The 16,032-nt window shown below is 36.2% G+C and overlaps 1 protein-coding gene across 2 annotated transcripts; it reads left to right on the top strand.

The window, feature by feature from the left end:
- Positions 1–13,375: 13,375 nt before the first annotated feature.
- P1R1 (transcription factor) lies at positions 13,376–14,874 on the top strand. Of its 2 annotated transcripts, XM_079001584.1 has the most exons (3): positions 13,392–13,526; positions 13,737–13,829; positions 14,117–14,874. In XM_079001584.1, the coding sequence occupies exon 3, from the start codon at positions 14,126–14,128 to the stop codon at positions 14,675–14,677; it is 552 nt and encodes a 183-aa protein (XP_078857710.1). In that variant the 5' UTR covers positions 13,392–13,526; positions 13,737–13,829; positions 14,117–14,125; the 3' UTR covers positions 14,678–14,874. The 2 variants fall into 2 exon arrangements, with proteins under 2 accessions (XP_078857708.1, XP_078857710.1); XM_079001582.1 differs by lacking the exon at positions 13,737–13,829 and having other exon boundaries at positions 13,376–13,526.
- The last annotated feature ends 1,158 nt before the right edge of the window (positions 14,875–16,032 follow it).

Raw genomic sequence — 16,032 nt, 5'->3', positions numbered from 1 at the left:
AATTATTATGGGAATAATACAAGACGTGAGTTTCGATTGCAATTTCAAATGAAGTATTAAAAGATGCTAGACCAAAAACCTGATAGAAGTCGTCGGAGCCAGAACCAACAGAACTACCACCGAAGGTATTATTGACACGAACAGGGACGGGATATAATATGCGAAATAGGTTCACCTCGAGGTCCTCCTCTACCTGATTTGATTCGAGAGGCATGTATTCAACAAGGATTTTTGGGGAATTCGTAGATCCTCAATCCGGTTGTACCAGAAGAATAAAGTATAGCGGCGACATCAGATTGAGAAACGGAGGGAGACAAAGCGGCATTATGGTGGCGATGGCGCCAATGGATGTAACAGCGAGAAAGGCTAGAAGGAAGAAGATGGGTTTTAGGTTATAGAGAGAGAAAGGAAGACGTAGACCCTAGGCTTGTTTCATGCTGATTGGAAGTTTCTTGCTGATTGGAAGCGGAGGGGGGGGGGGTTAGTTCTTCACATAGGCGGGGTTTTAATTTTTTGGGGATTTCATTTCCCGCTCAAAACGCGTGTTTCATTAAAAAAAAATATAAAGCGACACACTTACATGACACACACTTTATAATAGGCGCCCTCCGTATTTTTTTTTTCTTTTCTAACACTAATTTCAGGGCACGCACAAAAAGCGTGTCTTCTATCCTTCAAATTTTATAAAAGATGACATTACTTTTTGGACGTATGCTTTTGCGTATCGTAAATCACCGCGTGTCATTAAAGGCTGTTTTTCTAGTAGTGAGTACTGCCCTCGGGGTGAAATGCAGAAGCTGGAGCATGAACTCTGGAACCTGAAGATGAAAGGTTCCGATATCACCGCTTACACTTCAAGGTTTGCCGACTTGGCACTTCTTTGTCCGAGGATGGTTACCCCCGAAAGCAAAAAGGTTGAGAGGTTCATCTGGGGGTTGACCCAGCCAACCATAGGGAACATTTTAGCTGCGAAGCCAGATACATATGACAACGCCAAATGCCTAGCGCAAATCCTGATCGACCATAGTGATGACATAGAGGAAGCAGCCACCACTACTGAGCCGACAGAGAAAAGTTGCGAGAAAAGAAAGTTTTGGAAGACAAAGAAGAAAAGTCAGCCTTCACAGGAGTCCTTTAAGAAACAGCAGATAGTGGCATTCCACGCTGCCACTACCCCTGCTGCTGTTTCTTTCGTCGGTTCCTCAGCCCAAGCACATGTCACTAGATATGCTGGTATTCTTCCGTGGTGCAACAGGTGCAGTTACCACCATCGTATCCCTGGTCCCTGTCATGAGAAATTTTGCAAAAATTGTGGCCAAGAGGGTCACCTTGCGCGAAGCTGCAGAACACCAACCAATCAAGTCTCCGGAGCGGGCATCAGTTAGACCTGCTATGGTTGTGGCGAAGTCGGGCATTACAAGAGAAACTGCCCCAAGGCAGCAACAACTGGCAACATTGAGAGAGTCCTAGCTATGGGACAAGATGAGGCAGCTGCCGAACCCACCGTTGCCACAGGTATATTCCTCTTCGACAACCCTTATGCTCCCAATCCTTTTCAATTCAAGTACTGAAAGAAAATATGTTAGCTATCCATTCGAACATCATCATAAACATAGTCCTCAACTAGTAACCAAAACGTTTATCGTTGAGATAGCTAACGGTGAGAAAGAGAGCATTAGCGATAAACTTAGTTTTAGCCCTCACATCATTTCGTGGATCAAAGCCCAAAAGCTTCTGCGAAAGGAGTGCCATGAATTCCCAGCCTATGTGATCAACGAGAAACAGGAAGTTAAAGACCTCGAGAGCATCCCTGAAGTCTGCAATTTTCTTGATGTCTTTTCCGAAGAGCTCCCGGGAATTCCTCCCGAACGCCAAGTAGAGTTTTGCATCGACCCAATTCCCGGAGAAAACCCTGTAGCCAGACCTCCGTATCTATAGGCTCCAACAGAAATGCAGAAGTTACCCAGTCAGCCCCGAGTTCACGAGAATGATGTTTCCAAGACATCATTCAGGACTCGATATGGTCACTACGAGTTCGTAGTGATGCCCTTCGGTCTAACCACTTTCCTTGGTCACGTGGTTAGCGAGGAAGGCATGATACGCTTTGGAAAGCGCATAAAACTTAACCCGAGGTACATAGGACCTTTCAAAATCGTCATTAGGATCAATCTCGTAGCCTACAAACTCCGACTACCTTCAGAACTTAACAACATCCATCCTGTCTTCCACGTCTCTATTCTTAAGAAATGCCTATCCGATGAAGCCCAAGTAATCACTCTTGGTGAGATCGAAATCAACGAAAGTCTGAACCTCAAGGAAGAACCAATCGATATCATAGATCGAGAGATTAAACGTACGAAACAAAGCCGTATCGCAATAAGTGAAGGTTCGCTGGAATGCCATGCGAGGACCTGAGTTCACTTGGGAGCGCGAAGATTCAATGAAGCAGAAGTATCCGTATCTCTTTCCAAATCCAAGATTTGTGTCTAAAGTTTGAATTTCGGGATGAAATTCCCTCTAACGGGGGGATAATGTGACAACCCGAAAATTTTTCAGTCATGGTATCCCGCTCTCGTCAGTAAAACCGTTTGTCTCGCAATTTTTCCGTTAAGATTTTGGATTAGGGCATTTTATTTAAGACTTTTATTATGACCTCATGAGTATCCAAACCCGTTAGAAAAACATGAAAACGCCCAAGTTATTATTTGGAAAAATTTTAGTTTTATTCCGTTGGGTTACAAACAATTAAATCGGGTACGACCAAAAGCCTCGTTTAACGTCAGTATCGGGTAGATTTCCACCGGGCCACAAACTCAAGCCTTATATAAAGGATGAGCGAACTTCAATTTAGCTTTTTACCACCACCTCATAACTTTCTCTCTCTACTCTCTCTCTCATCAAATCCAAGTTTTGATCCAAAATCATCCATTTCAAGCTCCAATTTGGTAAGAAATCCATCCTAGCTCATAGTATAACATCTTTAGCTTTCAAATTCATGTTTGAATCATGAAATAGGACCAAGAACTTGTGTTTACGGTATAGGAACCTCCCCAAACCGTGAACACCTATAAATGGGGTTTTGGAACCCCAAAACCCTTTCAAATCACTTCTAGTGCTTCGATAAGGCTTAAGGACTTCCATGTACGAGATTTGAACACCAAAATCTTACCATTTGAGGAGTAAATATGAGTTTACGGTCCAAGAACATGCTTGGACCGTAAACCCTCATTCATAGACCATAAAGTCCTTTTAAGGTGTTAGATTGCCCCTTAAACACCTCTAAAAGCTTCCATAAGCTTCCATGAGTACATAGAACCTTATATTCCTTCATGACATGCACCAAAACATACAAAAATGAGTCATACTTGAGTTTACGGCCCAAAAACAATCTTGGACCATAAAGACCCCTTCTTGGACCATAAACACCTCCAAAGGGTGTTAAAGTGCCCTTAACACCTTGAATGGCTTAGAATTGGACCTAGAACTTTGTATGCTTAACCTACAACCACCAAAACACATGATTCATGGACAAACATGAGTTTACTGCCATAAACTCATGTGTTTAAGGTAGTAAACTCACCAAGAACATCTTCATAAACTGTAAACTCCTTTCCAAGGTCAATTCAAGTCCCGATCACTTCCTAAGCCATGAAATCAACCCTAGAAACTTCCCTTGTGCATTGTAAGACCATTTAGCACCCAAGAACACACCACCCATGAGTTTACGGCCGTAAACTCATGGGGATATGGTCATTTGACCGTAAACTCCCCTAAGGGCTTACTCTTGAAGAGTAAACTCCTTATCTAGGCCATACACACCCTTAGATGCAACGCAGATCACTCCAAACACTTGAAATGAAGTGTTTGCACGACTAAAAGTGTATATCCTCAACTAATTAGAGGTACAAAGTCTAATTAGATACATTTATGCATCTCTTCATATTACATAGGAACCTCGCGTGTACTCAAGCCCCGAACTGACACTTAGCATCCAACCAACACATTTCTCGTCCGGTGAGTTCATACCCCTACTCTTTTTCCGTGCTTTTCAAATGTTTTCAGGGGGGGGGGGGGAATACAAGCAAAAGTACAAGAAATCTTGTACCCAAACTTATTATTTCAGTTCAAATGTTCATATTTTGTATGTTTTTAATATCGAAAACCGTATTAACCAATAGTTCGAATTGCAGAGTTAGCCTTCTGACTAATAGCAAATTTCTTTATAAAATTTTATAATCTATGTTTCATTTTATAATCTTGTGAAAGATTCATACTAATCATAAATTAGGATTAATACTAATAAGATACGCCCTCGAAAGTAGCAGAACGACGAAAGTAACAGAACGAATACGAAAGTACGCCTTTGGATGACACCAAGACTTCGGAAATACAGCTAGTGTACGCCTTGAGTGTCACCGGAGTTTCGGAAATAATTCGAAAGTATGCCTTTGGATATTAACAGAGTTTCGAAAACATACGCCTTTGGATGTCGACTGAGTTTCGGAAATACGACTAAAGTACGCCCTTGGAAGTCACCAGAACATCGAATATACAGCTAATGTACGTCTCTGAGTGTCTCCAAACATTCAAAAATACGGATAAGTAAAGTAGATAATTGACATTCGAGTGTAGGATAACCAGGATATCAGAATACCTAACTAATACAATAAGTATGATAGATACTAGTAATTAGCATTCCGAACCAAGAACTAATCCTGACTTTTAGGAAAATAAGGGTTTTTCCAGGGATAGTGAACTGTTCCTAACCAAACTGTAGGATAAACAAATAACTAAACTTACATATAAGAAAATATAGGATTTTATTGGATAATGACTTTTTCAGAAAACCAAAGGAAACCTATTCCTTTTCGAAAATAAACCGCTTATGAACTCACCAGCTTTATGCTGATTTTCAAACTGCTTGTATTCTCAGGTCCGCATTAGACAGGTACACCGCGATCTTTTGGAAAAGATGGAGTGTATAGAAGACTCGTCTTTGCTTTTCTTCATAATATATATATATATATATATATATATATATATATATATATATATATATATATATATATATATATATATGTATGTATGTATATATGTACAACACTTGTAACACTTGTTTTCAGACAATGTAAATATTTCTATGTAATGTAATTGTTGTGTTTACTATGCTTACTATGTACATTGGTTGCGATACTTCATGACGTCCTCCGCCCCGGAACGTTTCCGCCATCGGTTTCGGGGTGTGACAGTTCTCCTCGCTGTAGTTACGTGTCGAAGGCACCAAGGCCGACCCATTGGATTAATATCCTTTTATACATTGATTTATGTGTATGGGATAAGCATGTAGGATTATATGATTATCTGTGATTTCTAGCTGCATGATTATCTGTCTGCTGATTTTGCTTATTACCGGTTATATGTCAACATATTGTGTTGGGTTGAGACTTTACTACTGTCACACCCACGAACCAGACGGCGGAAACGTCTGAGGGCTCGTGTGACATAAATTGAAATATCATCACAATGAATATACATGAACAACACATACATCACCAACATTACATAGTACAACTGACATTGTTCTCATCAAGTACATTGTTTAAACATTACACATTCATAACATAAATTGTTTGAGAATTTTTCAAAACATAACATCCTAACACACATGGTATTGTTCTTCATCTTATCTGTTACCTGAGAATACAAGTTATTTTGAAAACATCAACATATATAATGTTGGTGAGTTCATAAACATGTTTGATATAAAACTTGTTTGTATCGTTGTAAAACCTAGAAAATCCAATATTTCCTATGCAAAAATAGTTGCGAAAAGATGTGATGATCCCATAAGTGCATGTGTATGTGATTTCAAAAACAAGTAGAAGTGATTGTTATTGAAAATTGATTATCGTACTATAGTTGTTGTGTATAGGAATGAATAATGTTATTCCCCTGGAAAACCCGATGTTTTCCGATATAAATAGTATGATAGTTTTATGTTATTGTATCGACACAATGAATGAATATGTTTTCCCTTGATTACTTAGATGGTGTTGGATCTCAATGTGAGTCGTTATAACCATGCATAATAATGACTAGTTCGTTTGTCTTGGCATTCTAGCGAATGCCAGAATTGATTTAAGATTTTGTCACCCTAGACTGGCCGAGTCTAGCTGTAGCGAACAGCTCAGGTGTGGGGGAGTCACCCCGTTATAGATCTATACACAAACTATCGCTCTCCCTCTAAGAGACTCTGGTTATAACTACAGACTATGACTGACACTTAATAGTGTCACCCTTTATTTCCCACTAAATCCTATTGAATTTGAATAACCTTGTTTATCAACCTAATTTTATATTTACTTGAATAACAGAGATAAGCCTAACAGACGAAGAGAATAGGGCAGCAGAGGTCCACTAATCATGTATGTTATTATAGGTTGTCGAGTATGAGACGGGCACGTTGGCCCATCATGCATATGCTTGATTTGGACTTTACTAGCAATGTCAATGGGCCACTGAGGTCCAATAGCATGTAAAATCCATTGAGGGTCCCTTAGGCATGTAATTGGGTCATTGGAGGCCCAATAAACATGTGTGAATATATCGGACCCGATCAACATGATATTGGGTCACAAAGGCCCAATAGCACATATAGAACGTATTTGAGCCCAACTTTTAAATCGCTTATGTTTTATCAAGTTTAAGTTCGTATTGTTGGTATTCGTGGTATGTTAAATGTTTATTAGCAATAACGAAACATTTTAACGTTTGAATTATAACGAAGTTTTTAATAAAAGTATATATATTTTTAAAACTATGCGTTATAAACTTGATATTTTTAACCCCAAAAGTTATAATCGTTTATTTGGCCCAAAAACATTTAGATTAGCCATTATGGCACCTTTTTCTATAAAAATGACAGTTTTAGTCCCTTTTTACGAAAATTTACATTTTTGGTCCTTGAACCATTTTTATTGACATTTTCCACCCAAACTTTATTTGAATAGTAATTTCAGTCCAAAAATAATTCATTTGTCATTTCCAGCCTCTATTTACAAAAGTTACATTTTTGGCCCAATTTCCGTAAGTTTTACAATTTTGACCTCAAAATCAAAAACTTTGCATTTTTAGTCCAAATTTGGTAATAAACTTGTTTTTAACCCCTAAAAAAGTTTATTTACATTTTAGACCCATAGTTTGTTAACTTTTCCAATTCAGCCCTTCAAATTCTCATTTTTTCGCAACTTTGGGCCCAAAACCCATTTGGCCCACTTTTAAGCCCATTAAGCTAACATTTATGTTTTTGACGCTTTGAAAAGTGTTATTTTCATAAAAATCAGCTTTTATGCAAATATTCAACTTATAACCCTCATAAAACCAAAAAATTACAATTTATACCCAATCTTTGTTATTTTTGCAAATATGACACTTGTAAGGTTCTTTCGGTTTTGTTTTTCACTTTTTAAACTTAAAGACCCTTAGATCCATGATGTATATTGTTCATTATGTTCTTGTTCATGATTATTTCACCCTTTTATTATAGATCTCGAAATATAACAAATATTTCATATTATCACAATAAAAAAACTAAAGAATTCACATATAACATGAAAACACACATAGATCATCACATAATACTTGTATTCTCCCCCCAAAACAGGTAAAAATAGATCACAAGGGGGGTATGAGCTCACCTTTGCTTGTTGTTGTCGGTTTTGAAGTAAGAAATGGAAGAGTTTGATCCTAGCAAGCCTTCTTGGGTGGATCTCGAACTTAGAGTTTTCTAGGATGATGATCATGAGTTTGTGTGAGTTTAGAAGAGATTCTTGATCAAATAAAGAGACTAGATTATGGATCCAAGCATCAACTTACCTAGGATGATGATTCTTGTGGAAGAACCTCCTTGAAATGTTCTAAAATTTTGAAAATTTGAATGGAGAAGAGGATTTGCTTGAGAGTGTTTGGGATGAGAGTTTGAAGATGTGTGTGTGTGTGTGTTTGGTGATCCTCGGCCAAGAGTAGAAGAAGGAGAAGAGAGAGAGAGAGAGAGAGAGAGAGAGAGAGAGAGATTGAGGTGACCATTATAGATGGATGTTGGTCCATGCATGGGTACATGGTGTGCAATAAGGAGGTGGCACACCCCCAAAGTCAACCCTCCCCATTTTTACATCTTTCCTTTTTTTCATAGTTGGGCCGAGAGAGAGAAAAAAAAGGAGAATTGCTTGGGCCTTTTGTGCTTGAGTCCATAATATGTGGCCCAATTTGATGGTTTTCGGCCCATTGGGCTCTTGTGAGTAGTTCACAGCCCAAATCTTGCATAAAAGAATGGAATTGATTCCATTAAGGCTAATTGGATTTGTTATGGCCCAATAAGGCCCATTAAAGGTAAACTAGTCCATTTTAGATTTTTAAGGCCCAAAAAGGTTAACTCTCATGAGAGTGGGTCCAATGAGAGCCCATTCAAGAGTTCTAAGCCCAAAATAGTCAAATTGGAAGCTTATTGGTCCATTAGGCCCAATAAGGAAATCTTAGTCCATAATGGACTTAAACCGAGATTTTTAGGGTTTCCAACCTTTTGTTGACTATTTGAGTGTTTGTATAAAGTGTTTGATGGAATTTTGTTGTCATTGAATAAGCATCATACATGCTTTCAAGTTTTAGTTACAATGTTATCCTTGTTAAATGTTTACAAAGCATTAGAATTCCTAGTTGTGACAACTGCTTTTTGCGTAACTTAACAGACGGAGGGTATTCTAGCTTGATGGTTGAGTAGACCGGTGGGTATTCCAGTCTGATGATTGAGTTGACCCATTGTATATTGGTATTCCAGTCCGATGACTGAGTAGACATATGGTATATTGGCATTCTAGTCTGATAACTGATTGGGCCAGGGGTAATCTAGACCGATGGCTATAGACCTGGGGGTATTCCAGTATGATGACTGATTGGACCAAGCATGCTTTTTGTATATGATATGTGTTTTCTGTGGTGGTACTTTGGGGGAAACTCATTAAGCGTTGGCTTATAGTTTTTCGTTATGGTTTCAGGTACTTCTGAGGATCGTGGGAAAGCGAAGGCGTGATCTTACACATCCTAGAGTATTTTATTGATCACGGGAGACTCTGTTTTGAACTCTGTTTTGAAAACAATGGTTTTGTAAACACTTATATCAGTAAAAGGGTTGATTTGAAAAGTTAAAATTGGTTTTGATTTTTGAGATGTTACACCATATAATGTTAGATGCTGATACGTTTATCATTGATCAAATAATGATAAATTCAGATAAGCCAGCAAACTACAAGGAAGCGATTGCAGGCCATGAGGCTTGCAAATGGAATGAGGCAATGGACATCGAGATCAAGTTCATGTATGACAACCAATTTAGAAATTTGGTTTATCAAGAACCTAGTCGAAAGACAGTTGGTTTCAAATGGATCTTCAAGAAGAAGACCGACATGGAAGGAAATGTGCACACATTCAAGGCATGACTGGTTGCGAAGGGTTTTACTCAAACCCCGCGGATTGACTATGATGAGACCTTCTCACCAGTAGCGAAGATAAAATCTACTAGGATAATGCTCGCCGTAGCTACCTTTCGTTATTATTAAACTTCGCATATGGATGCCAAAACCACTTCCTTAATGGGAAATTACTTGAATATGTTTACATGAGTCAGCCAAAGGGTTTTGTTGATGGAAAGTTTCCCAATAGAGTGTGTAAGCTTGAGATATTCTTTTATGGATTGAAACAAGCGTCTCACAGCTTGGAAAGATAGCTATTTGGTTTCGCTATGAAGGATCTAGGAGAGGTTGCTTATATTCTAATGATAAGAATATTGAAAAATAGAAAGAAAAGATTAATTGGACTTAGTCAAAGTATATATACTTGGACAAGGTACTAAAATGGTTTAGTATAGAAAATTCCAAGAAAGGAGAGCTATCGATTCTGAGCAATACCAAATTAAGCAAGACTCAAAGCCCCAGTACATATGAAGAGATAGTTGATATGAGTCGATTCCCTTATGCTTCGGCAGTAGGATCGATCATGTACGCTATGATGTGTACTCCCCCTGATGGGTCCTTTGCTATAAGCCTGGTCAGTCGCTATCATGAAAATCCTGGTAGAGCTCACTCGACAACAGTAAAGAACATTCTTAAGTATCTGCAAAGACAAAGGATATGATTCTAGTATTTGGAGGCAGTGATACATTGAGAGTGACTAGGTATAGTGACGCTAGCTTTCAAATTGATAGAGACAATTTTCGTTCTCAATCTGGCTGGGTGTTTACATTAAATAGTTAATTAGTTACTTGGAAAAGTTCCAAGCAAGACATGGTGGCTAATTCTACTTGTGAATCAGAGTACATAGCGACTAGTGGAGCATCAAAGGAAGCGGCCTGGCTAAAAAACTTTATCAGAGATCTTAGAGTAATTCCAACCATTCAGGAGCCTATGGAAATTTTCTATGATAATGAAGGATCGGTTGCTTTAACCAAAGAATTGAGAGATCATGGTAAATCAAGACATATCGACATAAAGTACCATTATATCAAACATAGAGTAGAAGAAGGTCATCTCATAATGAAGAGAGTTTCATCGTAAGCGAATACTGCAGATCCTCTCACAAAGTTTCTGAGTAGGATTAAGCATAGTTTGCATGCTAGGAGCATTTGTTTGAGAGATGATATTAGTTTTAGTAGTTAGATGATTAGGTTGAAACTTGTAACAAGAATAAATATAATTGATCTTTGTTGATTAAATAATAGAGATTATTTATGAGTTTTTTTACTACCTTTGTCAATTATTTATTCTTGTGTTTCGTTTTGCATGTTTTACTTCCCGAATAATTTAATTATTCAAATTCCACAGTCACTCATACTTTGGGAGTAAGTAGTGAATTAAGATTCTCATGAATTGGATTATAGATTGTCTAATGAGGTTAGACATAGAAATTGTATTGCTACAACATTCATGAGTACTTAGAAATGGAGATTTAAGTATTGCATAAACCCACACTCAAATAATTACTTCATGGATTATATAAAGAGTAATTCTATAACGATAATATCTTATATTCTTGAAACAGAGATATATGAGTTGTAATTTACAAGTCGTTGTGCATTGGTGTTGCAAAAACGCGTCAGTAACATGATGTTATAAAACACAGTATCATGTACGATTTGATAAGTAAAAGGTACAAGCATATGAGTCAAAGTTTACTTTTCCCTTTCTCCCTAATAGGAAAAGTGATATCTTTGGGCCCCTCGGTGATTTGGTGTTAACTTATAGTGTTGGTCCCAACCAACACTCGATTGATGTGTTAAATTTGAAGTCTTATGTCGTCATCACAAATCAGGAAATCAGGAAACAAAACTCATGCCTCATGTTTGTATCATATCTAGTAAACCGGAGAAATATTTGATCACTTATCTTAAAACCAATGTATGTTTACTTCAGAGTTTGGCAGGTTCTATGGAAGCAATCTTTTCTACTTAATTTAGAAGTTATACTGGTAATTGTAGTTATAGATTTATCAAAGTGGGAGACTATTGGAATAGATGTCTAATTTGAATTATTAGCAAAGTCATTTTGAATTACCCTCAAACCTAGTAATTGAATAGGATGACTTTTAGAGAGAGATAATGATTTATTGATTTATTATACTATTAATAAATACCAATAAATGATTTTGTTAATATGTTATGAAAATAATATATTAATTAGAAATAGTAGTATTTCATTAAGAATTAATAAGAAATTAACTAGAATTAATTTTGGAATTAATCGGAAGTGTAATTGTTCAGTAGTTGAACAAGAGAGATTCCAGAACCTTCCTTGGAAGAGGTGGACGGTTTTTAGGGTATTCTAGTGCATCTGTAATATTCGTTGCAGACAAATAGGAAGTTGGATAATTATTAATTTGAAGTAATATTATTTTAATCAAATTAGAGTTATCTAGGGTTTCCAAGTTATGCTATATAAAGGATTGGCCTTGGATTTTCTGCCACTCCTCCTATACAAGAGATAGCCGAAAATTCCATCATCTCCTCTCCTCTCTCTTAAACCTCCTTGTTTCTAAGGTTGGATGTCAACCATCAGAGGCACGAGATTTCTGGTGTTAGTTTCCAAGCAACTATAAGAATGATTGTTTGCTTGTTTACTACAACAATCAAGAGGTATGTTTTCTTCTATGTTTTTTTGAAATTACCTTGGGTTATAGGGTTCTTGTTGTTCAATAGAATGTTACTTCAATAGAGTTATGACTATATCTAATAGGTTATATGTACCCTTAAGTGTATAATGATTTATCCGAGTTATTGCATGTAAAACCCATCACTTTATACCTTCAACAACTTAGAAAACTGAAGAGAATGTTGGATCCAAACTTGCTTCTTGCTTCCTTGTAAACTTCCTTCTTCTGTATATCCATCAAAAATCCAAGAACGAAGCTCCAAATCAAGGGAATGGACTCTCAAACATGCATGGAGGCTAGGGTTTCATTAGTAAGGGATTGGGGCTGGAGAGGATTCCCTAATCTTGAGATTAGGTGTTTAAAAATGGAGGAAACCCTAAACTTTGTGGGCTTGGGTTGCATCAGCTGCCACACCATGGTCTTTCCTTTTCCACGTTGTGGGCATCCCAAAACGCACGTTTCATTTATCTAATGCCACGTCGTGGGCATCCATGCACCAAAGGGTTTCTCCGAAAAGTCTAATTTTTCATTCCTTAAGTCTTTAGCGAACCTTTTTCGAAAAACGGGTGTTAGATATGAAATTTGGATCAAACATTCCTTTCACCAACTGTCTCGTTTTTATTTGAACTCAGCCCAAAAGGAAAAATATGGCCCATTTGATTATTTGGTTTGAATCTAATTTCACTGTTTGTTTGACTTAAGGATTGGTATTTACACATGTTCATTGTTATCAATGACATAACGATTCCTAGACTACATTAAATATTTCCTTTTCATGGTCAAGGCTTCCGACTATCTTGGAATTGACACCCATGTTTTTGTTTTTTGTTTTTTTAATTATTATTTCGACTCTTATTTTCTTCTCAACGTCTCCCAGGCTAATCTTGAGAAATATGATCTCCCGACTTTGAGCATCCTCCTAACGACTCTTCTAATGTTTATTCGTACCTTAATTCATATTTGAATACCTACATCCCTATGTATTTGCAATGCTTTACGTAGAACTCAATGCATAAAAGACAATTTAACCTTCTATAACATCAAATGGTATTGGTAAATTGCACTATAGGGAGCATTCCATCTTAGGGCTTTAAGGGAGATTGTAGGCCATGGATATCCATGTGATTGCATGTGCAATGTCTTTTCCTAATAACCCCACCAACTACCCTTTTCAATTAATAAATAATTCTTTCAACTCCATTTTTTTCTTCTGAACTCTCGATTTCTTCAACTGCTACACGTTTTGTTCTTCCATCCCCGCAAAAGCTCTGCAAATATACAGTTCTCCCACCCCTCTTATGAATCATTGTCAGTAGAATCTGAATCTATAGGTACATATCATGTATTAATTTACTCATATTGTTTTGGATCGCTGCACAAACTTCCTATTTTATATGATTAAAATTATAAAACAATTCTTGTATTATTTTTTATGTATTTTGTTGTTGTACTCAAATCCATTATCTCTAAGGTCTTGTACACAAAATTATGACTATCGATTTTTCTGATCTCTTTTTTTCTATATTTGATTTATTGTTTAGGAATATTTTGATGACCTTTCGTGTTCATTTTACTTGAAGAGCGGATGCCACATAGAGACTTATATATATCATTTAATACACAGGCGTATATATGTAAAGCTTCATTTATATTGAGAATTAATTACTTTTTTCATGCTCTAAGTTTAATATAGACTTATACACAGGCATGTATATGTATATCATGCTGCAAGTTTAATATATACATCTGCTATATCCATGGATTCGACTTTTTTAGAACTCACATCCCATATTTTTACCATCTTTATAATTACGAAACATTATACATTTTTATGATATTTTTAGTGCTTATTTGTTTTTGTTTTTTCTAAAAATATATTACAAATGTGAACATTTATTTTCGATATCATTGTAATTTTCAGGAAACTGAAATGCACAATTCTAGCCAACTCAAGAAAGAATTTATCAAGAAATGGGTTCAGGGACTTCAAATATGTTGTTCTTCAAAGAAGCAAATGAATCTCTTGGAAAGAAAGAAGAAAATAAAGCTTTCAGCAGACATTGCCTTAGCTACTGCAAAAAATGCTACAACTTCTTGGAGTAAAGCTCTCATTTCAAACGCCAAAAAAGACAAAGAAAACGAGATTCTTGTGCAAAACTTAGCACGCCATGAATTAAAGCTCATGGTTGCACACCAAAAAGTCACTTGCAACAAGAGAATAAGAAGCAAGAAAATCTTGAAAACGAGTTTTCGTTTTGGGAAACGAATTAAGAAGATGGGAAATCGTCGATCAGATTTAGCAACTTGTATTGCTACAAGATTGGTGAAGAAGAAAACCCAGGTGCTTAAAAAACTTGTACCAGGTGGAGAAGCCATGGATGATTTCACCATCTTTAAAGAAGCATTAGACTATATACTTTCTCTTAGGGTACAAGTTGATGTCATGATGAATCTTGTGAATTCTACCAAGATTTTAAGTTAATATAAATAAAAATGTAGGTTATTAACGTAGGTTCATTTCTAAATTGTAGCAGGAAGAAAGACACTAAAAATAGAGCCTGAAGAAATCGTACATGTATTCTTCTAAACTCAGGAAAGAGTGTTGAGAAAACAATATTTCCATGTATTGATTAGGCCTTGGTTATTTGTACTTGAAAGCTAAAAAAATATTTGCAGCTACGTAATGAAGCTACTTCACGTTCTCCATGAAATAAATAAATCGCCTTTAATTATAAAGAAGTTAATTAAGGTTCAAACTGGCTAGATTGTAACATTCATCATCACCAAGCTCTTTTTAGGCAATAGCAAATGGGGTTTTGGCTGTTCTCGGATCGCACCAGCAACCTAATAGTGTATTTGTGGCTAAACTAGACTGTGATAATAATTCCTTTAGTGTAAGTATATGTAACAGATTAAGCAACTGTAGATAAAAAATAAAAAATAAAAAAAAAACAAAAAAAAAACGTCTTCTTGCATGCCCATCTTAAAGAAGAAGGCAACTTAAATAATTTTCATCGTATCATTGAACTAAGTTAACGTGTGCTTGATAAGTGCCTTCAATTTTTTCGGAAACTAATAAACAGGAGATAATGGGATTAGGCATGATCACTTCTAGGAATAACGAGCTCTTCACCTTTAACACTTTCATTACTCGCCTCGAAGCCATAGGAAATTATGAATTTGCAGACGTGAAAAACAAAAGATTACACGTCTTTTAGGCTCAATCGGGCCTAGGAAGTAAAGATTATCTATTTAGGATTTAATAATATGATAAGCCTATATATACATGTTATGGCCTTATGGGTTACAAAAGGGTCTTGGAATTTTTTTTTTTTTTTTTTTTGATAAATAATTTTCAAATTTCATATGCAGAAAACAAGAATCTTCTCCAGCCAATATACATAACATAGGTGTTAAAATGTTGATTTACGTTGTTACTTCCTCAAGTGAATGTTAGCTCGCAAGTGGTGTCATGATTTAAGTAATGTAAAGAGAATTAGATGGAAAAGTTTTCATTGATTACTTTGATCTAACAAATGAGCTATATATATATATATATATATATATATATATATATATATATATATATATATATATATATATATATATATTAGAAAATCAACTAATTCAATTCTAACAACTTTATATTAAATACATAAATGCCCTTGGAACTATTTATTATGTTCCTTGCTAACTTGGTTCAAGAGAGAGGATATGACAATAACCAAAGCTTGGAAATTGCTTTTTGTTGATTAGGACCACTTTAAGCTTTAGTAAGAACATGTGTCACATGTTCATCCGTCATCTTAACATGGGACAATATAATAAGACCATCAT

Source organism: Lactuca serriola, chromosome 5 (assembly GCF_051521515.1).
Source record: "Lactuca serriola cultivar US96UC23 chromosome 5, Lser_US96UC23_V15, whole genome shotgun sequence".
Classification (NCBI taxonomy): Eukaryota; Viridiplantae; Streptophyta; class Magnoliopsida; order Asterales; family Asteraceae; genus Lactuca; species Lactuca serriola.
Note: the sequence above shows the minus strand (reverse complement) of the source record. Positions and strands in the feature narration are given on the sequence as shown.

Bases quoted from the DNA above. Each gene is read 5' to 3' on its own strand.
- P1R1 (XM_079001582.1), top strand. From the start codon at position 14,126: ATGCACAATTCTAGCCAACTCAAGAAAGAATTTATCAAGAAATGGGTT.